The following is a 26,051-nucleotide window of genomic DNA, read 5'->3' on the forward strand; positions in this document are numbered from 1 at the left end:
TAGTTAATGAAGAGAACAGAGTGTGAGAACTACCTATGACAAAATGTGCCTTTTACAGGAAATTTTTGTACCAGCAGGTATTCTATAATGTCACTGGAATGCGATCAGCTGCACTCCTTTAGCTTCAGGTTCTTAAACACAGCTTGGGTTTCCTTAGCAAACTACCAGAGAAAAGCCTCAAGAGCAGGAAATCTCACCTAGATAATCACTGTATTTACAGCCAGACCTACTGATACAGTAATTCCTTTAAAAGGCACATTTTCTCATATGTTGCTGTTCTCACATGTAGCTGTTCTCTGCATTATCTATCAGTGTTATTTGCACACAAAGGAAAAATAATACAAACCTCACAGGGAGATCTCTCATAATTATTCAGCCAAAAAAACCCCAGTGACTCAGTGCAGTGTTCATTACAAACTAAATTACGGTGCAGGGCTCTTTCCAGTTAAAAATATTCTATGTACTGACCACAAGACACAGTCACTAGAGCACTCTGATAGTCATATCATGATCTGTAATATCCACTGATTTTGATCACAGCTGAGGGCCATGGTGTACTCCTGGGTCTGGGCTATGGTTTTGGCACAACTGTTCACTAAGTGAGGTGCTGCTAAAGGCATTATTAAAGGCATTATTGTATTATCACTGCAAACCAGTGACACCTGGTGACGTGCACACTTTGCACCAGGGCATGATCACATTGCCCTCTTAGTTTTTAAGAGTAAATAACAGCTCTATTGCACAGGTGTCAGTGTCTCATCACTCTTGCTGACCCTAAGGCAGTAGGAGCCTGTGGTGCCATCGTTGTTCCATAGCAGGCACTGCCTCAAACCCTCTGAGAGAGAGGAATGCAGAGAATCCTTTGGCACACACCTGTGGGCAGGATGTTTCTCCATACTCTCACTCCTCACCCACATGGATCAAAATGCCCAAGTCTGAAAACTTTCTGACTGCTGAGAGTCCCTTCTGAAACAAGCAGCTTCAGGTAAAGGGAAAGGTGCCCCAGATATTTTGATGACTTTGACCATGACTGGCAGTTCCTGTGCAAGAATTTGTGAGGTTTGTTTTACACATGCTCAGTGCTAAATTTGACTGCTGTAAATCACCAAAAAGGCATACATAACTTCTGTGTCAATCTACCTTGAACATAAATTTTCTTTTGCAACTCTAAAGAGATGAAAACCTCAGAATTTCAATAGAAAAGTGCAACATGCATGTTTTTATTCAACACACTAGATTTTTTTGAGAACTGCCAGTTTTCATCCTGCTTGCTAATTGACTACTGTGTAAAGCCAAAGACTCCCAGACCCTCAGGAGAATGCTAATGCATAAATGCACAGTACAAATTCATCTGAGTGAAGACGAGTGGTAAACAGGCACTAACCAAGAAACAACTAGAAAGATCAAAAAATATTCACTGAATACAAATTCTGTTTTAAACTCTATTTGTAATGAAATGCAATCCTACCAGACAATCAGCTTTTTACTACAGAGCAGCATTTTAAGCATGTGCCACTACAAATCATCTCATGTTTTAAACACTTGAATGCATAAACAAATAGTTACAAAGCAGCAAGATATCTCACCAGCAGCTAATTTATTGTATGACTTCATTCATCTCATGATGAGCAATTCCCAAGTTGTATTTCCATTTTAAAGTATCTGTGGATTTTGTTACTGTCACTTTTAGTTAAATCCTTCTTACTTTTCCACAATAAAGTGGTTCTAATTGCCTACTTGAGAGAAGGCTTGGCTTTACTGGGATTTATGGATGTAAGTTTGAGATTAAAATTACCCTTCCCAAACAAACAGCAGCAGCTAACACAGCAATACAAATAGTTTTGCTCCACAGCAGCAGTCAAGAGTCTGGATCCAGAGCTCCCTTGTGTCAGCAGTAATCTGAAGAAAACTGAGCCACTTCTCAGTTCCTCTTCTCTGTCAGGTGGCAAATTTGTTCAAGCACTGCAGAGGGAGGGCAATGCTCATCCTAAAGCAAAGGCCACTGCAACCAGGAATCCTCCCGCAGACTTTGTGGCCTTTGGATGCAGCCCTAAAGCACAGAAACCCAACACTGAAGGGTTTATATCCTAATGAGAATGATCTCATGGACACTCAGGCAAACCTTCATGGTTCAACAGGAACAGCATCAAATTAAGTCCATCTAATAATTTCTGAGCTGTTCTAGCTATAAAATAATTTGACAATCAACTGGACATCATTAACACAGACTGCTTAAAAAGCAAATGGGAATCTAATAACTTTCTCTAAGTTCTGATTATTGCCACTTGAAATTGCCATTACAATATTCTCTCATCAGTATATTCTTTAAAATTCAAACTGTGTCCTCCTGCAGAAATTATTAAGAAATAAATGCTGTTCAAGGAACCGTACCAGGCTTTTAGAAGAATGCAGTATTTTTTTTACACTTCATGAAGACCGATGTAACCTGACACAAAGCCTGTCTCTGGCTGTTCTCATGCACTGGAACATAAAGCTCTCAGTTTTGGGGTCATCATGCAAGGAAACCAGCCTTGAGCAGCAAAGGGGAACACCCCTGTGCATATAACTCATTGTCCTCTGCTCTGATACATGGATGGAAACTGATACAGGACTGAAAAGAGCAGCATTTGTACTGAGATATAGCTCTGGAACAAAACCAGGTGTCTGCCACATTGGCTTTAGAGAGTCTGCATTAATTTGTGAATTGATATTTTCACAAAGGAATACATGAAAACAAATGCAGATGCAGAGTGAATACAGAGAACTGAAAGGATGTGCTGGGGATGTGCCTTTCATACAGAGATCAAACCTATTATGCATGTGATGGTACATTCAGGTATTTAAAATGAAACATTTGGAAAGGTGTCCCATGCTGAAGGCTCCTTTGGGAATTTTCCTTACAATATTTTCATTTTGAATGTCTCTGACTGGATTCAAGTTAACCTCTAGGGTGGAATTGCTAGACAGGGGACACATTAATTCCCCCACAAGGCTCTGGAAAAGGCAATATTCCTCCACAGAATATTAATCAGACATTCATTTTGAAATGCCATGTAGGGAGTCCCCCTTTCTGCCACTCTCTAGTTAATGCACATTCTCAGTGCTCTAATGGGTCAGGCAGTTTCCTTAGGAAATTTGGTAAAAGTTGGTCATATGTTGGTTTAGTCTCTAATAAACCATACTGGGAGAGGGCAAATGAAAGTGGACCTTTGGAGCTCATCAAGCTTACCCAACAAGAAGTGAAAAACAATCAAATGTCCACCTCTGAAAGGAGATGTTCAAGCTCTGGAATTAAAAATGAAAACCTACCAAAACAGAACAGAAATGCACCTTTCTTCAGTCTAGTTCCATTTAGTCCTCAGCTATGACACGCTCTCTGTGTATCATATCAACTTGAGAGTCAGCCCTACATTATTTTCATGACCACAAAAATATACCCCAACAATGATAATGCCCTGGATGAGTAATATTTCAGTAATACTTTGCAATCAAATAAACAACTCTTGCACTACCATAACCCTTAAGGTACAGCCAGACAGTTCCTCTGCCAATTCCAGACAGCTCATGGAAAGCCAGCAGGTGTGACAAATGAGCTGGAGTTTCAGACTGTGCTTTACAACAGATGTATTTACACATATCACAATCTACTGGTGGGGATGGAGCATGCTACTGCCAAATGTTAGATGAAATGTTATCAAACAGAAATCTCCCAACAAATTCCCATCATGCTGACTATTGAGATCAGCCTGCCACGTGTAATTTTTCATGTTATGGCATGTCCTCAATCAAGTATTGCTTAAGCTATTGTTACTATTTTAATTATCCTTCTCTTACTCACCAGTACATGAAAAGTATGTATTTTACATGAACAAAGAAATTGCAGAATGCCTGTCTAGAGACCTGTGCCACTTACATTTTTAAGCTCCTTCATAAGCTTACTTAATAATTAAGTTCAAAAAGATACATCAAACCCATAAATCTGATCCCCTTTCTGGTTCACACTGCTCTGCAAAGGGCTCTCCCTTTCAGGCAGCAGCAGAGATTTGGTCTTGCCCGAGCAGCTGCTCTTCATCACATCATCTGCCATTCCTGGAGCAGGTGGGTGCCAAGGAGAGCCCTCAGTGTCCCCAGCTGTCCCTGGGTGCTCCTGTGACACTGTGGCCCCAGGCAGACCTTTCAGAGGAAAAGAAGGCTCCTGGGGAAGTTGTCACCACAGGGGCTGGGCCCTTTGCAGCTCTGCCACATGAAGAGGCACCTTGGGATGCACTGGGGCACTTGCAGGGACAGCACAGGACATGCTGGGCTCAGAAAACAGCTCACAATCCCTAAAACACAGCCACAATCTCGGTAAAACACAGCTCTGCTCATGGACTGAGCCTGCTGGTGGTTACTATTCCCTCATGGTAACACCTCCTACTGTGCTCCACCACAGACAGGGTTTTGTTGCAGCACCCTCAGAGCAGTGAAATCCAACACTACAGACACAACCCCACTCAGCAGAGCCATCACAGACACAGCCCAAGCGATGTGCCAGGCTCAGTGCACCCCACAGACACAGAAACCATGAGTATTAACCTGCTGCTGCTCTATAATTGTGCTGTTTCTTCATATGCTAATTTCTGTTCACACCTCCAAAAATACTTCTCTTCCTTCACCAGCATAACTATAAATGTTATAGTTTTGTCAAGGGGTTTGGAACTGCCCAGGCTGGCAGCTGCTTGCTTTCTTTGCATGTCCTTAAGGAGAGCTGAGCAACTAGAGGAATTTAAAAAAGAACCATAAGAAATCCACAGTCCACAGTTGCAACTTACACTTAAAGTGAGTTCTGATTTGTCTTTGACACATTTTCAATAACTGCCAGAAAACCTGCAAACTTCCAAGGTTTGCTAGCACAACTGTGGCACTGAAACTAAAGCTTCTGTATTAAAATGCATTCTGAGGGAAAAAAATCTAACTTGTTTTCAATTCCACTGTTTGCGTTTCACTCTGCACTTGTTAGTCACGTGCTTCATTCCCTTAGGAAAAAGAAGGTTTTCTAAGGCTGAAAAAACACATTTATTATTAGCATTTTCAATAAATATATACTTAGTAGAGAAATATCTGGGTAACTCTGGATCTTGGATCTTACAAATAGCAGGGGCTCTAGAGGCAACTTAGGCACAAACCGAAAAGCAGAAGACATTAATAACTAGAAAACATGTTTAAATATGATTTTACCTCTAAAAGTGATTATTTTTCAGAAATTTCAAAACGAGGACTCCTACCTCTTCCAAAGCCCATAATGAATCAACCACAGGCTTGATCTTCTTACTGTTATATAGATTTAGGAGTTTGTCCATCACACCCTTGACCAGGCCACCTCGATTCTGTTTGAAGAGTAGATTCAACAGGGAAAACCCAGCAATGACTTTGTTCTCCTCATACAGCTTGATGGGATTTACTTTCTCAACCTGCCACCACTGGAAACCAATAAACAACAGCATGGTTAGAAAAACATTTTTCTAGAATTGTGCAGGGAAGTTCACAGGCAGGCTGCCTGTGCAGATGTGGTAAATGACTCACGAAGCAGCAGCCAGGAGGAGCAGCAAGGGTTTGATTTAAGGATGAGGAAAGGGAGGGTGCAGCTGACTGACAAGCAGGAATAAAACACAAACTGGTGCTGGAGGAGCTCAGGGTGTGAGAGGGATGGGAACACATCTGGGTTTGTAGGAGGGTCTGGCAGCAAGGAATTTGGATTTCCTTCCCCCTTCTGCTCTCCCCAGACAGCCCCTGGAGTGCCCAGATGTTCATGGCAACTCCTGGCCATGACTGCTCACAACCAAGGGAGCCAGGCACTGCCTATCAGCTTCACATCCATTATTATGTTTATGACACTTGGGCATACCTCACAGTATCTGATGAAAGGATTTTATTTCATTTAGCCCAAGAGCATCATTGAGAGTGAGAGATGCCACTTCCCTGCAAATTTCATTTGAATGGGTAAATTTTTAATTAGAATTTTCATACAATTTTTATGAGTTCATTTTGCAACATAATTACATAAAGAAACTGGCTGTAATTGTATACCAAATTTGTATGGCTTTTTTATTCCTTCAATTTATTCATATTTATTCTGTCAATAAATACCAATACTATCTGAAAAACACTTCAACTGAAATTCATTTCAATGGGCGAACCTACCCTACACATTAAATGCATCTGGATATTCTTACATTCCCAGTTAAAAGGCTGCGTAGCAATGATTATCTTGTTTTTGGTCACAAGTGTGTGACAGTGACAGGGATCCTCCCACTACAACCATTAAGACAATGTAGGAGGCACAGAACAGCTCCTTGCTCTGACTTCTCTTGTTTTCAGCTACACAGAGACTTTTGCAGGCAATTCCTCCTGGGAAGGGGGCGTTGCTGGAAGCTCTAAATGAGATTTTGGCAAAAAGATCATAGGACAGATGTTCAGAAAAGACTTTTCCCTATGTTTTTCCTGGATGAAGGAATTGCTTTCACTCCTGGTTAACTTGTTTCTTGCTGGCAGTTTATATGATTTATTTGTCCTGCTCTTGATCTCTAGGATTTCTGCAAAGATTTCTGTTGTTGTAGTAAGCTGACGAAAAAAAAAAATTGAACTTTGAATTTACTGACATCATCAATTAGGAAACAAATGCCACATCATCATGTCTTTGATGTCCCTTCAACATGGAGAACTGAAAAATACTTTTCTGTATGAAACAAACTTCTGGAATTGACTGGGCACAGGCCCATTAAGAGGTACATCTCCTTTAATTCACTGCATGGTCCTGACAGTGTTTTCAGATACAAGGAACCTTCAGGGTACAGTTAATCATACCCATGGATGTGATATTTTGCCACAAGTAAATAAATAGTGCAGTCTAAACTTAGCTGTGTAAGAGATCTGTGTCTCACAGACAATTTCAGTGGCAATGTGAAATGCACACAGATCCAGTTCTGGTCCAGCTGTGCTGCCAGAAGGAAACATGGCAAAAAACCACAACATCAGAAGAACAACTCAGCAGAGATAAATGAAAATGACGAAGATGAAAATGCCACAGAAAAGACCAAAGTTAGAGGAAAGAGCATCATCACAGAGACACTTACTGATTTTGCAAAACTGAAGAAGCTTTTTGTCTCCCCAGTAACCATGTTAGATGAACCTGTAAAAGATGAGCACATTCACACATAAGTTATTATTACAAGCTACAGCAGACCATTTAGTACATGTAAAATCATCTCTATGATTCATATTTAAGAAAAAAACATGCCCAGGTTTAAATGAGATTAGTAGAAATATTTTGAGAATAAAAAACAACAAAGAGGCCAAGGCAACAAAGCCCTCCAGGCTTTGAAGAATTCTGAGCTGACACTGACAATCTATCAAACTGGGAACAGGTCAGGTTCTGCTGGGCATCTTCCCATAAATACAGCACTGCTCATGGATTGTGAGCATAAACATAAACACAGCAATCCCTTCAGCTTCATCCCTTCCCATAAATACAGCAATCCCTTCAGCTTCATCCCTTCCCAACAGCATTCTTCCTGAAATTGTCCTTCAAGCTTCTCTCTCACAAAAACTGCACTGAATTTTCCTTGGCCAGAATGAGAGACCCAACCTTTCTCCCATCCTTCTACTGTATCACCCAATGATGCTTAACCATCTGTACTGTAGGTTCACTTTCAATTTTGGATTTATTTTTCTAAATATTATTTTAATTTTTTTTTGTATTACCATTAATTTATCAATAATTTAGTCCATGTTCAGCTTCACTAAAACTCTTGATTGGAAATGATCAAACTGAGCAAGCACAGCATGTCAAGCACCAGCTCTGGAAGATGGGGTAGGGATGCTTTTAAGCTCTGCAAAGCTTTAGTTTTGAAATGTGTACCTGCTTTTCTTCCACTCACCATATAAAATGTAAGTCCCAAGTGGTTTGAGAAGACTGAGGCCTTTCCCAGTATTTTCTCCACAAAGACAGTCCAAAACAATATCTACTCCATCTGCTGAGATTCTAAAACAAGGAAAAATCTCTTACTTTGCAGTAAGATACACAGGGCTGCTCAGGCTGGTTGTTAACAAAATGCTGACACTTTCCAGGTACAGAAAATACTCTAAGCTGAGGCTTTGACTGTGAAAACTTCACCCTCATCAAAATACATTTGAGACTCATTCAGTGGCACAGTGCAAGTTTTTCAGGCTAGCCAACTTAGGCATTAAAGAGGGGGAAACCATCTTTCTCCCTATTTTTCAGAGCTTTCAGTAAAATTATATTATCAAAAGACAGGCAACAGATAAAAAGATTTTTAACTGAATGAAATATCAGAGAATGCTCGTTTTGTGAATAGAGGAGAAAAAAAGGATAATTTTCTTAATCACATATAATATTATTTTTCTAAATTTGTAAGGAAACAGATCTTATCCTAATTTCTTTTCATACAAAGTTACTCATAAAGTTATTTGCTTTATGAGTAACTTTGTAACTTTTATATAAGAGTCTTCTTCTTCTTTGGATATTTTATCAACTAGATATCAGCTAAGACTTAAATCAAGCATAAAGAGAAGTCTCCAAGAACTAGAAATCCAGCCCAAGTGTTACAATCAGGCCATTTTGTACTGTTTCAATAAACAGTCTGTATATTTATAACTTTCCAACAGCTTAGTCAATGCAGTGTCAATATGATGCTAAAGAAGAAAAAAAATATATTGAATATCCCGATTTAGGCTTGTAATGCATATTTCAGCTTCCTCACAACACAAAGGTGAGACCCAGGCATCCACTGGTTACAAACAGCAGCAAAACCAGGCAACTTCACTCCCTGGTACTGCTGCCACATTTGGGACAATAAATTGCTTCTATTCAGGCCACTGGATGAGCCTCCACTGTAAAGGAATAAACGTTTTACAATGAAACAGCTTTTGGTGGCTTCCCTGGTTGAATTGACTCCTCATCCCTACGAATATTTCCACATTCATAACATCTCTTAAGGATTTTTTTGGGTTTTTTTTCTTAGAGTATTTGGTGGTTGCTTTGGTTTTGTTCTGTTTTTTGAGTTTTCTCCCTTCTGAATGCCCCAGTAGCCTGAAATAAAGCAGGTTCCTACCACTGTCCTTTCTCCATCACAGCTCCATCCTCTTCTGCTCACAGACTTTTAAGAAGTGAACACTTAAAGGAGGACACAGCACACAGCTAATATCCATCAAACCAAGATATTTGCCACTGCCAAGAGACAATTTGTCACAGCAGCATTCTCAGAATTACTGCTGTAGGTTTATTAAAAATCTTCTCAATGCAAAGGGAAAATTGAAGGATCTGAGTAACAAATCAGGGTACTGGCACATTCTACAGGGTGCCACTTCTGCCTTGCAATCAGGACTTCTCACTGAGCTGATATTAAACACCTCTGTGCCAGGAAAGAGCACAAACTAACATCACCTTGTTTAATCTAACCTTGTTACACCCATGGTTTTTATCTCTTGTACCCACCCTGATTTCTCCTGCAATACAGCCTGCAGTGCTAACAGCCCAGAGAGAAGTTCTGCCACCTCCACCAACACCAGTATCAACAGTCAGACAAAGTGAAAAATAAAGTGTTTGAAAGCACATAAACAGAAACACACACCATGACTTCAAAAGGCAACAGGATGATTTTAATCTGAATGCAAACAAACAAAATCTAAGGATCTGAAATTAAAACAGACATCATGTGCTCTGATATCAATCCCTGGCAGAGGATAAAAACCCAGGCAGATAAAAGCACACCAGAGAACTCCAAAACCTGGATACCTTACAAATTCACTGAAAATATTTTATTTGGTGCATTGGAGTGAGCAAGTACATATGCAAATGAAGGTAAAGGATCCTTCTGTTAAGACCTTTAAGTTTCTTACACTTAATTTACTTTGCTCACATCAGATGTCCAAATAGGGACAGAGATTGAAAAATTTCATGTTGCTCCTCAAGACACAGGGAGATGCTTACTATCCTGTCCCTAGTGAACAGATGAAATAACTGGAAAAAACTACAGCTCCCAAACTCACAAATGCAGTCTCTTCCCATAAATATGATCAGCCTGGTGCCTTTCAGAGTATTTTACCAGATACCATACAGACCTGACTGAGGAAAACACAAGATTACCTTTTTACTTCTTGGACATAGTCTGCGTTCCTGTCAAACAGGTGAGTTACCGAGTTTTTGATTGCTTCATGTTTGAAAGATGAAGCTGTTCCAAAAACAGTAACATTGGGAATGGTTGAACAGAGCTGAGCAACAGCTTGACCCTGCAAACACATTATTATGTTAGTTCACTGGCATGGAAATTGGTTGACAGAGTTTGCAGCTGCCCATTCACTCCTGACACAGCAAAACCTGAGACCAAGCATGTGCAAGCACTTCCCAAACTCGTTTCTTTCCACTGAAATGCAGTTCAGCCACAGGAAAGAAGACACCTAAATCACAAGAATATTCTGAAGACAAAGCAGTCCTAATACAGTAGGATCATGTCTCCTTATGGTCTCAGTGGGAGACAGCAAGTTGCTGTAACAAGTCCTGCATAATAAAGAAAATCTGCTTTACCTCTTATTGATAACACTGATTATTCAAAATGCAGGAATAGCCCCCAGTCACACTAAGAGAGGTCTGCTTAGGCAGGGCCCCAGAATAAACTGATCAACAGCAAAAGGGATAGAACAGCCTAGAGCATGTATACAAAAATCATTCTTCCTCCTGGTCCGGGCAGGAGCCCAGTGGGGTCCATCAGGTGCTATGCCAGCCTTTAGGCAGCACTTGGGGCATTGAAGAATTTGTGCAATCTGATGTCTGTACTTTGAGTTTCCAGTTTTGGGCCCCAGAAGGCCTTTATTGAATTTTAACTTCTAATTTCATGAGGTTGAGAGAAGGGAAGCTTAACAGCTGAGCCATCTAGATTTCAAAAACCATCCTAAAAGGTCATCTTACCATGACCCTAGGTTTTTTTACTCTTAAAACACCAACAAAAGGAAACCAGATGTTTGGTAGCCACACTCTACCTCTTCTTGCAACAACATTATTTATTCCACTGGAGCCAGCACAGTCACATGGATATACCCAGAAGTTAAAAAAAAATGGCACTGTCATTCTAAAAAACCTGTGAGATGGAATTCAGCAGATTCTTACTTACATCTACAGCCTAAAGATTGTCATTTGTAAACTGTATGCATGACTAGTAAAACCACCCAGGGACAAACACACTTCTGTTCTCTCCAACCCTGATTATTAGTTGTACATCTCAGAAACCCTGATTATTAGTTGTACATCCCAGTAATTAGCACTTGGGTTTTATTTAGAGCAGGATAATTAGCTAACCCTGCATACCCTGGAGGTCTTGGCATCCTCATGCATTCTGCTGAATGCAACTCCAAGCTGAGCATCACCAGAGAGGGCAAGGTCATTATTTATATGGTGGGACCCAGGAATTTCAGAGTGGTTTCCTGCTGGGGTACTCAGTGAATGCCTGCTCAGCAAGGCACAGCTTAGGGGATCCTTTAGACAGCAAACAGACACAGAAAAGAGAGCAAGAGAAGGGATCATTCTCATTCCTGCTTTGCAGATGAGGGATGGAATACCACAGCAGATTGAACAGCTTGTCCAGCAGCTCAGAGAGGCTCACAGGTAATGATGCTTACTCCTAGCATGGTAAATCCAACCCCAAATCAAAAATGACCTCTTCTTTTTAAAATTATCCATCATTTTCCTGGATTGGAATCCCTAATCTCTCAAAAATCATAGGAAAATCCAGCCCTGAAGGGCCTCATCTTGAAAGATGTAACGTTTTCAAGAAGAAAATGTTTCACTGTTCTCAGATTTCATTTCTCTATTACTTACCATCTCATTCTAAACCATTCCCAGATTTTAGCCTCCACAAATAATGAAATATAGAATTAAAAGAAAAAAAAATGGGGATTTTGTAGCTGTTCTTTTCTTAGTAATTTTCATAAGCAGTCCTCTTTTCTCACTTTCTGTGTCTTGCAGAAACCCAACACCCACAGTGATTTAGATAAATCAGTAATTTATAATGCATGGTAGTTGAATGAAATTCTGACATTATTGATCTATTCTCTAATTAGTTTTCTGCATTTTCAATCTAACTTGGGAAGAGAAGGGCTAATGAATATATCCTGAATCAAACCCACTGAATGTTTAAAAGGTCAAACATTCAAGAAGAAAGCATGTTGATTTTTATCCTGTAGAAGACGATTAACATTTAACAAGCTGACAGTCAGATGAATAGGAGAAATGCACAAAAAACACTGGGATGTGAATACCCTATTTTCCTCCTGACTCAAACTCCACAGTACACCTCTCCCTCCCCACAGAGATAAGTTTATCTAAAATCCCAGATCAGCTGGGAATACCTTCCAGCTTTCTGTAGGTATTTGAAGCCTACAACTGACTCATATGACCAGTTCTTTTATAATTGGGTGAAGTGTCTTGAAGGAATTCCACAAAACACTCTTCTGCAGTTTTCTGAAATCTTCATTTGAAGTTGACTCTTACTTATTTCCGTGCAAAGTATTTTTAGCCTCTCCATCAGAAATCTAGGAAAAAAGGCTGATATTGGACTGTTCACACTTTCCCCATCAAAACAGGAGAACTGAACTCAACCTATGAACTCAACCATCTCCCTAATTTCTGTGGAATTCAGCTAAGCTCCAAAACAGCACTGTGGCCATGCAAGTCACTCTTAAATCTCCTTTCTAATCCCTCAAATCATGCAGCTGCCTCTGGATTAGTCACCAGGTTACACATTTGAATTGCAAATACTGAGACCAGTGCTCAGAATAGCCATGATTTACAAATGAAGCATCCACAAAGGGTTTTGCTGCTGAAGCCCTGTCCCCTCACTTGGATCCTGACCACTGCCCTGTGGCAAACAGGGACAGGAGGCTTTTCTGTCTCCTCCCTGCCCAGGCAAAACCACATTAACTCTGCTACCAGCCTCTCTGGCTTTGGGAGCAAGAACCATGTGAGCAGAAATCGCGTATGAACTCCAAAAACTTCCAAGAGGATGCTAAATTACACAAGCACAGGTTGAAAAATATTCTTCACATATCTAATTTTTTCATATACAATACCAATTTCTACACAGAAGTACTGACCGGATTCTTGCTTTCTGAACCTAGGAAAACTAGTAAGTTTTAATGGCAAAAAATAATTATCAGTTGGACAATTAATGTTGCCTTTAATGGAATTTAGCAGTCTTTGGGAACAGAAAATAAATCAGGTGATTCACTGAAGGGATAGACATGGTTACACAATATTCCCTTAAAGTGGAATTAATCGCCTTTAATATACTCATATATTTTATATTCTACTTATCACAGAATCATTCTGGATGGAAAAGACCTCCAAGACCATCAAGTCCAGCCACCAGCTCAGCACCATCCCCATGTTTTATCACTAAGTCATCCTGAAGTGCCACATCCACACATTTTTTTGAACACTTCCAGTGAGGCAGAACATCATGTGGTGAAACCTCAGAGAAATTAATGGCTTGGATTGAATAGCTTGGATTAAAGAAATTAATAGCTTGTGGAATGAAGGATGTCTGCTAATGCTGGATGTGCCTCCCCAGCTTCACAGTCTGCTTGATGGATTCCTTTTCAAGGTACCCTGTGAATTCATAAAACCAGTATGTTGAACCTAATCTACACATATTATTATTAGAGAAATTAATATAAATTTATAGCCTTACAGTAGTTTTAGATCCAGGAAAAAAAATTCTTCACATTCCACTGCTTTAAAACCCAAGTCTAAGCCTGCAGGATTGGAAACTTCTCATACCAAGATAATCACCTAAAAGAATGGAAAAGCAGTTTTCTAGGCAGTAACAATGAAATAGACTGTTTAGTGCATTTCAACAATTTCAAAGAAAAGAAGTCATCGATATTTAAAAGTCAATATAGAAAACATGAACAGAATGAAACTTACTGATCTAATTACCTTGTTAACACAAACATAATGCTGGATGAAATATAAATAAGGTGTACAAGTGGCTTTCCAAAAGGGTCTGATCTAATGCCACCAGCCTGACTGCAGCTGCACACTGAATTACAGCAGGGATGGGGAAGAATCCTTTCAAGAAAGCATATTTTTGCTGCTGTGTAAACTGAGGGCAGCCTGGGAGCAGGAGAGAATAACCCATGTAAAAGATACCACTCTGCAAAACTGCATCAGTAAAGAATTACCATTTCTGTGACGTATTTCTGCAGTCTAAAGGTGCTACAGCATTTTTAAAAAGAGCATTAAGACTTAATCTTGCACAAGAGACTTGTCTGGAACTAGATGTGAGAAGAATCCAAGTTCTTTCATTTCACCTAAGCCTACCTGAAGGTGAGGTACTCAAACACAGAAAGAGAATGCACGGGAAATCATCTACTGATCTTGTGGCATCAGGAAAGCTCTTCTCTGGTGTTAGGTGGAGTCTGATACACAACACTTCATCTCCTGAAGGTGTCATTTCCCAATTACAGCAGGGGAAATTGGAAACCAAACACTGGGTGAACATTGCAGAGTGGACAAACTAAAATGTGATTATTGGGCAAGCATAAGGCAGCATCTGCTGCACTCAGCACAGCACAGATGAGTTTTGGAGTGGAGGCAGGCAGGGGGAGAGTGACCCTGAGATAATGATCTCTCTCACCCTCAAAACATTTTCTGCAACAATTAGCAGGGTGTGTTTTTCTTACCCCTCTGCAAAATTGTGCAGCTGAGCTGCATCAAAACCTCAGGGCTGGATCTGCATCGGGCACAAATCCCCTGCAGCTCAGGGGAGCCCCTGGAGCAAAGCCCTGCCAAAACTCCACCTGCCCAGGCAGAGCAGCCCGGGGAGAGCTGAGCACTGCCTGGGACCTGGGACAGGACACGGCCTCTGCAGTGCAGGGCTGAGAGAGGCAGACAGAAAGGCTTTCAAAGGCTGCAGCTCGCTCTGCTCAGGGAAATTGCTCTCTGTGCACGGCTGGCTGGGTTCTGTGTTTGATGAGCAGACTGTGCTCTGAGGCAGTGTCTGGAAATGGGCTGGGCCGTGGCACCAGGACTCTCTGGGGCTGCTGAGGGAGCACATCCATGGCCTCAAAGCCTTTTCCAGCAGCTCAGCCTGCACTGCCCTGCCTGGCTCCAGCAGCTGGGCACCTGGAGCAGCCCAGACAGCGTGACACAGCGTGTGAGCTGGTTTATCCCTTCCTTGGCTGCTGGAGATGAAACAAGAGGAAAGCTCTTCATCAAGTGCAGAACAGCTCTGAACTGCTAATATAAAAGCAGCAAGTGCAGCCCTGGCAGCAGGTGAAGGTGTCAGCAAGGTGGGCTGGGTTGATGCCCTGGCACACTGGGCTGGCCAGGACCAGCACAGGAGAAGAGTCAATTCCAACTCCTCACATTCAGGGAGCTCTGACTCAAACACAGCAGTGATGTTTAATGTGCTCCTCCCTGCTAAGTGCAGTCTACCCATGCAATATTTAAAAGGATCAGGAATGCTGTGAGATCTGTTTTAAAGGATCTGGCTCTCCTACCATCTTGTGCTGCTGTGCTCCCAACCAGCTCAGAGCCAGGAAACACATCCACATCTGCCTGAAGGATGACCCAGGAAACACACATCTAACCTCACAAAAAAAAAGTATATAAGCAAACAAACCTGCCTGCAGCCTGGAAAATATAGGCCAAGGAGAGAGTTCATGCTGAGCTGCTTGGAGCCATAAACATATATATCCTACCAAAAAGATCTAAAAGAAGTGCCCCGAGAAGAAAGAGGACCTAATTTTAATTAATGGATAACATCATTAAATAAAAGAGACATTAACTCTAAAAGAACTGGCCATGAATAAAGCCTGGAAAGTTTTCTCACTGGGTAAGACAGAGTGGAGAGAATCTGAATAGATAAACACTGAGGTGTTTTTTTTCAGAAAGAAATTAGATCATTCTCTTGCAAGGGTTCCTATATGCTGTCTGTGGTAGCAGGTGACTGGATTCACTAAGAAATGCCAGCTCTTTGTCAGATAAAATATCACCACTTCAGTGATTCAGCTGGGAACACATCCTCAAATATTTGCAATTTATGCAGGGGAGACACAATAAAAAAGAGGGTTCCTGCCAAGCAGTAACAAATCCTGCCAGGATGGCCTAAATCTGTTGCCAAGTCAGATTTACCCTTCAAATTCAAACATGAGAGCTGCATCTGTAACTTACTCTGCTTGCACTTCCTTTGCTGCTGAGCCTGAAAGGAAAGGTCAGACAGCAGCTTCAGGAGAAGCAGTCAATGCTCCTGCATGGAAGGTGGATTATTTTTAGCATCTGCAAGATCAAAATGCTAAAGAATTGGCTCATAATTCTGCCTTGAGTCTGAGGAGTTAAGTGATGAGACTGGTGTTTACAAAATCTTGGTAAATAACCAAAGCTTTGTGCTCTAAGTAGTCAGAATAGGAGGTACATGAAGAACAAACAAACAAGCAAATGGACATAATGGCTCTCTCTCATAAATATAAAGCCCTGGAGGAATTAATTTTCCATGTAGATGTCACAGAAATGGGAACTGGATTTATTGAAGCTCACGGAGAAAAGCATTGTGGGTTTTTTTTCAATTTCTTTTACTACAACAGCCCTGTATTTATACTAATTCAACAGTTTACATAAATAATTGTGAGCAAAACTTTATAATCTCATACAAACCTGTGCTGTGACTTGCACTGAATGCATTGACTTAGAGATCTTTATTTTAAAGAACTAATTGCCTCTTGGGGCAGAGCAGTCCCAGCAGGATGCACACTGCTCCTCAGGTTTTTTGGGGTAATTTCTTCAGTTGTCACTTTGCTTCACTTCAGAGAGAAGTGGGAGTGTGTTTGTGAAGGGAGCTGCTCTTCCATTGTCAAACATTAATTGCAGTGTTATTCAGTTAAGTCAGACCAATAGATGTCCTACAGAAAGTCATATGTTCTTGCAAAGTCATTATTTTGAGCATTAGTGTGTATTTATGATGTTTAGTGTTAGCTGGCTTTCTCCCTGATTTAGCAAGCAGTTCAGAAGGGCACTTGAACATTTCTGCAGCTTAAAGCATTTAAACTCTATTTGTACGAGACAATTCTATTTTTTGTTAATTACTGAACTGCCCTGCTACTCAATTTAACACTTTAATCAGAAGTTCCTAGCGTCCTGCCAAGCAGAGGCCTGAAAGGGGAGCAAACGGGAACTTTGTTAGATCTGAGTCAGCAGCAGGACTTGAAAACTCATGTTCATCTCTTGTCAGAGCCCGAGGGAATCATGGAATGCCACTGTGAGCCTGCTCTGTGCTCTCTGAGGAGGCTCCTGAAACATCCCCAGCCTCTTCCCTGCCCAGGGTGGGAGCTGAGAGTCACCCTCTCCTCACTGCCCCTGCCCCAAGGGGGAAACAAGAGCCAGGAGGGCCAAAGCAGCCTCTTTTCTGAAAAATCTTCTGGATTTTTCTGGATTGTTCAGGATTTTTCTCCTGAGAAACCTCAGAAAAGAAATGAAAACAATCATTATTTGATTGCTTTGGAATGTGGTCTGGAGGGAGGGTGCTCACCAACAGGTGCATCTCTGATTGGTTCCATGTGAATTGTGTTGATTTAATGACCAATCCCAGTCCAGCTGTGTCAGGACTCTGGTCAGTCACAGATTTTATTATTCATTCATTTCTAGCCTTCTGATGTATCCTCTCTTTTTCTTTAGTATAGTTTTAGTATATAATTTCTATCATATCATATCATATCATATCATATCATATCATATCATATCATATCATATCATATCATATCATATCATATCATATCATATACATCAGCCTTCTGAGGACATGGAGTAAAATTCTCATCTCTCACCCCGTCCTGGCGACCCTCACAACACCACATGAGACCTTTTTCAAGCCAGGTTATCTTGGTATGTTTCCTTTCTCTCTCCCTAATCTTCTGCTGTCCCCTGGAACTTCTGGAATAAATAAACTGACTTATCCAAAGCATCCTGGCAGACATTAAAGCTACTAATCACACTCCAGGCACAGATGGGAAGACAATTGCTATAGTTACCTCACTCCCAAAAGTATCTATCAACAAAAGAAGGCCACATAAATAAACTGATATAATACACAAGGGTAAAGGTCCTAGAGAATTTTCCCTGTCTCCACTTATTGTAAAAGCTGCAGGATCCTCCTAAAGAGGACTGAGTGGCCAGAACAAAGAACCTCACAAACATTTTCGAAGCAACAAGTTCTTTTTCATAAACTGCCTGAAGCAGCTAAAATAATGATCTTGCATAATGAGAAATGAACAATTAGAAACTTCTAGTCCCACAGGGAGCCTATTGTCTCATTAAAGTGTTCTGGAATTTCTCTGACATTTAGAAACCAACTGGACAGATTTGCTGAAAGTGGGGAAGGGCATTCTATCTATTAAAGCAACAGCTCAAAAATAACTCTTTTATAGCAGCTTCAGTGCCAGTTCTCTGTTCATTAACAAAGACCTTTGTGGGAATGATGTGCTCGATCTGAAGCTGTCAGATTTTTCAAAGGATTAACAGACATATTATTAGAATAACACAGACCCCTCTGAAATCTTTATGTCTGCTTAGCAGAAAGAAAAAAAATCCACACATCTTCAGAATGATACTTTACCTGGAAGACCTATCAAGCAATGGGAAAATTTCCAGTTCCTGCTCTCCATACTCTTCCCTTACAATACACAAGGGCTGTGTGAGGATCTCTCCCCTGGGACAGTGATCAGCACCCTGGCTTGCAGGCTGGCCAGCCCTGCCTTCCTCTTCCTCACAGTCCCCCTGGATCCTGCACAGCCCTGCATCCCTCACTGCCAGCCTGGCTGCTCTTCCTGCGTGTCTGCCCTTTCCCTTGGGAGCTCTGCTTCATTTAACTGCTTAGCAAGTGATGGATCTGATGTCTCCTTGTTCTCCTGGCAGCCAAGCACGACCCCTCCTTCCTTTAGCTTCTCCCAGAGAAGGTTTGGAGCAGCCACAGCAGAGGACCAGCCAAAAGCTGCCCCTGGAAGAGCTGGGATGAGAAAGGAAGCCAGCAGCTCCTTCCAGGAACACTAGACTAGAAGGGATGTGAGAACTGACATTGACAGAGCATCACCAGCCCTTCAGGAAAAGGAGGAGGAAATAACAGAGGTGACTGAGATCAGAAAGAGAAAGAAACACAGGAATCTGAAAAAGGAGGAGGAGTTCAACTTCTCTAGACACACAGCTACGTGCAGGGACTGCTTTGGGGCTAATTCTGTATGCTCAGCCCACACAGGGTCTGTGCAGTGCCAGGTGGGCAAATGGCCTTAGAGCTACAGCTGAGACTTTGATGGCTGTGGAATATTCCCCTGAATGTGTGGCCTCATGTTGCTTTAGCAGCCCTGAATTCCACAGGAGGAGATTGAACCCTACAGAACAATAGCCAGCCCCAGCCTCTGCGCCGGGCTGTGCTTTGTAATACGATTATAAATTCCATTCATTTACACCAGCATCCAACAGGACAGGCCCTTCACTGCCACTGGGATTATGGCTGCCTAAAAATACCTTGTACAGGGAACTCATGAATTTATTCCTTTGATTACAGCCCTCATTTATATGAGAACCTGAAAGAAGGGCTAAGGGCACAGAATTAAGGCTGGTGTGTTTGGGGCTGCCCACCAGACCTCAGCAGAAAACAGAACATTATTTTAGCATAAATAAGGCATAACAAGAACACAGAAAAGATACTCCAGTTTCAAAGGCGGCTGTCTGCTAATGGTGTCAGCTCATAAAATCTGTCTTAGGAAAAAGGACTGCATAATTTCAAACGTAAACAAACTCCCCAGTCAATATCACAATGATTTGCACAAAACTTAAATACTTTCAAAAGAAAGAGATTTTTCCTAAAAGATACTTCAAGGAACTGAGGGCACAAAATGCTGGCTCTTTATTTCACTGTGTGGCCTGGTATTCCCACAAATTCACCCTTTGCCTGTGCCATACAATGCCTCCTCAGGAACGATCCAAACTACAACATGCAGAAGCCACCACTGGCTACAATTTTAAATTTATACCTTTTCCTCAGGGCTCACATGAGAATTTTTCACTGCTCTCAATCCCTCTACAAGAAGGGGAAAAGAAAATCTTTCACAGTGAAAGCACCACGTACACTCACACGCTGTATGTGCAGGAGTGTTCCGAAAGGGACATTTATATAAAGAGGATTATGGTTACATATAAATACCTTTTGCAGGGAGCTTATTCTTTTCACTACACCCTTCTTTAACATAGAAGCACAACATGTGTAATTCCAGGAATGCAATATTTGAGACAATGCTTGATCCTTGATCTGCTGACAACCAATTAGGGGCTTTTACATGAGATTTCTTTTCATGGAGTCTAGAGCCATAACATTTTTATTTCACCAAAGCTCCTGCCAACCATTCCCATCAGCATTTTGATGGGAAGAAAGATGCAGTTCCTCCCAGTGCAATCCCTCACACAGAGGAACACCACATCCAGCTGCAGGTTCTGGCTCATTTCAGGAATGAGGATCCATCAGATTTCAGTTACTCAGGGACAGGAAAGGAAGAGAAGTTCCAACTTACCACCCCTCCTCCTGCTGAGTGAACCAGCACAGACATGCCTTCTCTCAGGTTAGCAACCTCAAAGAGCATCATGTAGGCAGTTACAAAGTTCATGGGAAATGCAGCAGCCTCAGAAAAAGTCATGTCATCTGGGATCTTGTAGACAAACTCTACTGAGGTGCACACGACTTCAGCCCAGGCATTGTAGTTCACAAAAGCCATGACTCGGTCTCCAATCTACAAACAAGGAAGAAAACAACGTTGAGGATCTGACTGCAGGTGAGACTGCAGAGAGCAACCTGTGAGAGTGCAAATCCGCTGTTCAAGGTGTGGGTCACTGCCTGACTGTGAGGAAAAGGGTGCTCCTCATCTTTGGAAAAACAGCCATTAAGCTGTTCAGCTTTGGGCTTTTACTGGTTTTAATGTCAACAAAAATAACCAAAAGAAGTTAAAGCCACCTCTTCCTTTTTGTTTTTTTACTTTTTGTTTTTTTTTGCTCCACTCTTCTCTGATAGAGCAGTCTTCTATCATCATTAATACAGACCACCTATTGCTAGCAGAGCTCCCAAATAACAAATGTAAAGAATGAAAACAGCATTCTTAGCAATAATTTTGCTAAAGAGAAAGAGATGAGGGGGAAAGGTTATAATTATATTGATGAGAAGCATAGAATAAAGAAAATTATACCTAGGATAATTTTCACTTTGTTTTCTCAATTCTCACACTAATTTAGAGCTACTTCTCCTCTCTGTGCATTGAGAAGGGAAGGCCTTGTGCTCTGGTAGATGGAGCACATGAAAGGGTGGCAAAAGCTCTCATTCAGAAGATAACACCATCTGTACCCACTCTCTATTTTTATCATCTTATTAACTGATTCCACCAAGATATAGGCATGTTTGTAATCTCCACAGCCATGTGTCAGAGCAGAATTTAGTTCCTCAACTTCAAATAAGCCACCTTAAACAGCAAAAATATTCCTTTGGATTTTAAGGCACTACAAAGTGAATTTGACAAGATTTAAAGGAGCAATGAAATATTATCTTTCAGTGCAACATTTCTCTGCTCAGTTTCTTCTGAAAATATATGGTAGTGAAAGCACAATTCACTATGGAGAAGAAAAGGCTTCCTGTAAATATTAGATAGATTTGGCTGCTCCCAGGAGCCCTTCAGAGGTCCAGGCACATCAGGCTCAACTGTTTGTATGTGCCTTCATGGCAGCTGCAGGTTTCTAAAGCAGAGACACTGACTCTTCTCAGATGGACAAGAGTAACAAAGGCTGCTATCTGCTAATGGTCTCACTCATAGAATCTGAGGCACAACAGACTTGGACAGCAACACCCACCTGAAAGCAGAAATTGAGCTGCTGGGTCTACAAGGGACAGCCTCACTGAGCAGATGTGTGGCCAGTGTGTATTAAAATCTTCACAGGCACAACTCTTACAAACTCTCAATAATTCCTCACAACCAGCAATCCCATGGCATATTTAACTATGCCTTTCTAAAATACACCAACCAAAACATCCTTAACATGAAAGGAGCTCTGCAGTGGAGCCACAGGATAAGACAGGAAGAGCATCAACTCCAGGCCTTTGTGTTTTAACTAAAACTAAAGCAGCTGTCCCTCTAAAATAACTTTGCTTATCTGCCTGATACTCTCTTACCTTCTACCAATGCTCTCTAATGCCTCAGGAACTACAGGTATGGGGTAGAGCACAACACTTTTGCCTTCAGGCAAATGTTTACAGCACAAGCACATTTTGGTCTCCTGAGTCATCACTTTTGCTGTGGGATATTGCAGGTTTGCTCCAAGCTAAGGGGCTGCTGACAGTTCTGAAGGTTGTCTCTTTTAGAGTGAGAATGCTGAAACAGAGCTGTCATTGCAATTTCACTGAAATGCCTCCTCCTTTTGAAAAACATTCAAATTAACAATGCCTCACTGGTAATCACTCTATGGTTCCCTTTTGCTCTTAGAGAAGCATCTAAAATAGAAAGTCTGCTAGGATTCATTAGTGCAGATGTTAATATGCCCTATATCCTTGCCATAAATCACAAATGATTACCAAAAAGAATGCAGAGAAGCCCCTCTTGGTGATTCCCAAGGCACTTCTTGGTAACATTAAATACCACATTTTACCACAGACACTATTCAGAGCCTAGCCAGATTGGACCTCATTTCTTGAGAATCATGCCCAAAACTGGAGAGAGACCAAGCCTGATACAGCTGTTACCATCAGAAAGCAGCTTTTTCTTTGAGTGGGAGAAGGAATAGGCATTGCACCTATTTTAGGAGGGCTTGAACTGGGAGAGATCTACCCAGGGAAAGGAGGTCAGAAGACACAGGGTGCAGAAGACACAGGGTGCAGAAGATAGATACAGGGTGCAGTCTTTGCCATTACTGTGGACAGAGGTAACAATCTATGTCAAGGAGACACCAAGCATCTGTTGAGCCCCTACTCTGTGCAAGAACTCCATAAAGAAACCAAGAGAAGGTTCTTCCATCATCCTCATGGCATGTTCTGCTGATGGACTCATGCCCATGCACAGCTGTCACACTGAGTGTGGGCCCTTTTCTAGGGCCCACCCAAACACAACCATGGCTGTGTGTGAAAATTGAAATTCTAGGGCTGGTTTCAGTGACAGGGGTACACCAGTGCACCAGGGTGCTCCACAGTCAGAACAAAGGTGTCACCTTAAAAAGAGACACAGTATATTCACTTATTCACTCAGGTGCAGTGTTGTTCAAACAAGCACCATATCTGTAGCCCTATGATGCCCTTTAAAAACAGCAAGAACTTTAAAAATGAGAGTGCTGATCTGGAGCAGAGGCTTTCTAGAGAATATTCTCCTTTCAGAGGATATTCTTCAATATGGAGCACAGCTATGAAGTACACATGCTAGAGCACAACTACTGGAGCAGAAAAGGTTTTCAAACAGAAAAATTATAATTCAATTGTGGTTTGTAACAAAATACATTGAAAGATTGCAACTTGTTTCAAGGCAGAGATGAGGCAGGAAGGGAACTGAAGAAAACCCCTAAGAAGATTTCACCACCGACACCATAGCTGAAACTAAACTGGCCATTATCTTCATCCAGCTGACAAATTTTAGCTGTTAGAGAAGAGAAAAATTTGTCTTTAGATAAAAATATTTATATCTTCTTAAGATCTAGATATAGTAAGAATTCAGAAAACGTGATTACCTTTTGACATGACTGATTCTGCAAATAACTGGGATAGGATTGACATGTATTAACTCAGGATTTATTTCCAAAATTTTCAACCTACTTAGGTGATAAAATGCAAGTTTGCAGTGAATATAGATGTTTAGTATCAATAACAGAATAGGAGGCAGGACAAAATGCTGCTTATATGCCATAAGAGATATCGGAGTCCATAACCACTTATGGCAACTTTGCTACATACATCAAATATCTGCCATTTATCACAACCTCTCAGGTGAAATTTATATTTTTCCTGAGCAGTCAAACTAAGTCCTATATCCAGAATGAAAATTCTAATTTAATCTGCACCTCATTAATACACACAGTTGTAAGAAGCAATGCTTACTGTAAACAGGGCTCTGTTAACTCAAGATCAAAAGCTGGAACCAGATCAGCAGCACCTGGGCTTTGAGTAAAAGAGCAGTGATGACAGGAAACATGGCCAAGAAAGGAAACTTAACAAGTTAACTTAATTTCTTTCATTTCATTAAACGACATCACTCCTGCTTTCCAGTTCCTATTTAGCCATCAGGATGTGCACATGGCACAAGTGACTTTCAGGAAGGATTTGAAGGAGATGACAGTGGTGGATTCAGAAACTAATTCAAGAGGGCATTCTCACGCTTGGGAAGCAGCAAGGAAAAATTGACCTTTCAAATCTCAACAGGGTGGTGAAGGCTGCTGTCTCTGGCAGAGCAGAAGGGATTAGAAACTGGTGATTATTTATATGAGACTTATAACTCTCACTTTGAAAATTAAAAAAAAAATATTACCTCAAATCCTTTCACGCTGTCTCCAAGAGCTTCTACAATTCCAGAACATTCAAAGCCAGGAACAAGAGGAGTCTTAGGAGGGTTGTCAATATTCCCCTGTCGCACCATCAAATCAATGAAGTTCAAACCACTGTAAAACACAGGAAAAAAATCAAATCAAGACTATTACCACAGATCAAAGCAGAGGAGGAAGCCTTGAGTGATGGCACAGCCAGGAAACTCCAGAGCAGCATTAAGAGCTGGGCTCTGCAGGGTCACTAGGAGCCAGCAGACATTCCCACCCTCGGGATGGTGGCATTGGGTGCACAGGCCAGGACAGCACAGCAGCCCCAGACTGCTCAGCAGCCACCCAGGGCACTTCAGAATTCAATACACTGAAACACTGATTGCTACCAGTGCACTACCAGCTGGCAGGGAAAGCCAGGTCAGTTTAAGAAGAAAACCCCAAGCCTCACACATTATAGTTATTTTGGGCTAGGAGCTACGTGGTCTAACTGTCCTAACCTTTGATGTGACCCCAGGAATGCATCTTGTGTTTGTCTCAGGCAGGATTCCAAACTCGGGCATGAACTTGCTAAGCACCAGATAGGCTTTTGTTTTAAAACTGTTCCTTCCTGGATCATGCTTGTACATTTTTTCAAAAGTTATTAAGGTCTTTGAAGTCCTCAGGTTTGATGCTCAGAAAAAAATACAGGTCTTTCCCTGCAGTCTCAGCTTTGCAAAAATCCTAAAGCACTTTCGCATTGTCTTTTGTATGCAATTTTATTAAAGAAAAATTTGTGGTTTTCTGGGCAGCCACAGGGGAAAAAAAAAAAAAGATAAAGAAAAAGGAAAAGAAAAAAAAAAGCAAAAAGGCACCACTTATCTACTATGTGCATATATTGATTACTGGCCTTAATGCCATAGTTAAAACTTTAAAACTCCTAACTAGCTGAAATACACTTCAGCATTAACCCACTGCTCCAAAACACAGCCCTGTTTCTATGGTTAGCCAAGCACACAGCCAGTCCTGCTCACACATGTGACACCAGCAACTGCCTGGATACATCACATCACTGATGGGCACAAGGATTTATGAGATGCAGCCTTAGTCAGATACTAATCAAGACACAGACAGAACAGACCCAACAAATTAACAGGCAGAGCAGACACCCAGCACAACAGCATGGATTCATGGGATGTAGGTCACTGGGGAGGGGGAAGGAGATCCCACCAAATGAAAGCATTCAGAATTGTGGTGGAGGGTTTAGAGCAACCTGAAACCACAACTTTCACCATACTCATACACAAAGCTTATAATATCAACCATATGGAAGGGTTAAGAGGGGTTTTCAAACAGTTAAGCTGGCAAATTTGAAATTATTTTGGAAAGATCTCATCATCTCCAGTGGGTAAGACCACTCCTATATCGCCACTGTGATGTTTACATGAAAGAGAAATTCCAAACAGCAAAATGCCTGCAAGGCAGCCAT

General features: G+C 41.3%; 1 protein-coding gene across 1 annotated transcript in view; it reads right to left on the reverse strand.

Moving 5' to 3' along the window:
• Window positions 1–26,051, reverse strand: part of VAT1L (vesicle amine transport 1 like) — a 56,160-nt gene that overhangs the window by 25,118 nt on the left and 4,991 nt on the right. Inside the window, exons 2-7 of the mRNA XM_064722958.1 lie at window positions 24,580–24,709; window positions 20,608–20,823; window positions 10,145–10,287; window positions 7,917–8,020; window positions 7,113–7,168; window positions 5,265–5,459 (exon numbers count right to left, since the gene is read on the reverse strand). Of these exons, the coding sequence (XP_064579028.1) occupies window positions 5,265–5,459; window positions 7,113–7,168; window positions 7,917–8,020; window positions 10,145–10,287; window positions 20,608–20,823; window positions 24,580–24,709 (844 nt within the window). The remainder of the gene's footprint in view (window positions 1–5,264; window positions 5,460–7,112; window positions 7,169–7,916; window positions 8,021–10,144; window positions 10,288–20,607; window positions 20,824–24,579; window positions 24,710–26,051) is intronic.

Source organism: Zonotrichia leucophrys, chromosome 11, assembly GCF_028769735.1.
Source record: "Zonotrichia leucophrys gambelii isolate GWCS_2022_RI chromosome 11, RI_Zleu_2.0, whole genome shotgun sequence".
In the NCBI taxonomy this organism is placed as follows: domain Eukaryota; kingdom Metazoa; phylum Chordata; class Aves; order Passeriformes; family Passerellidae; genus Zonotrichia; species Zonotrichia leucophrys.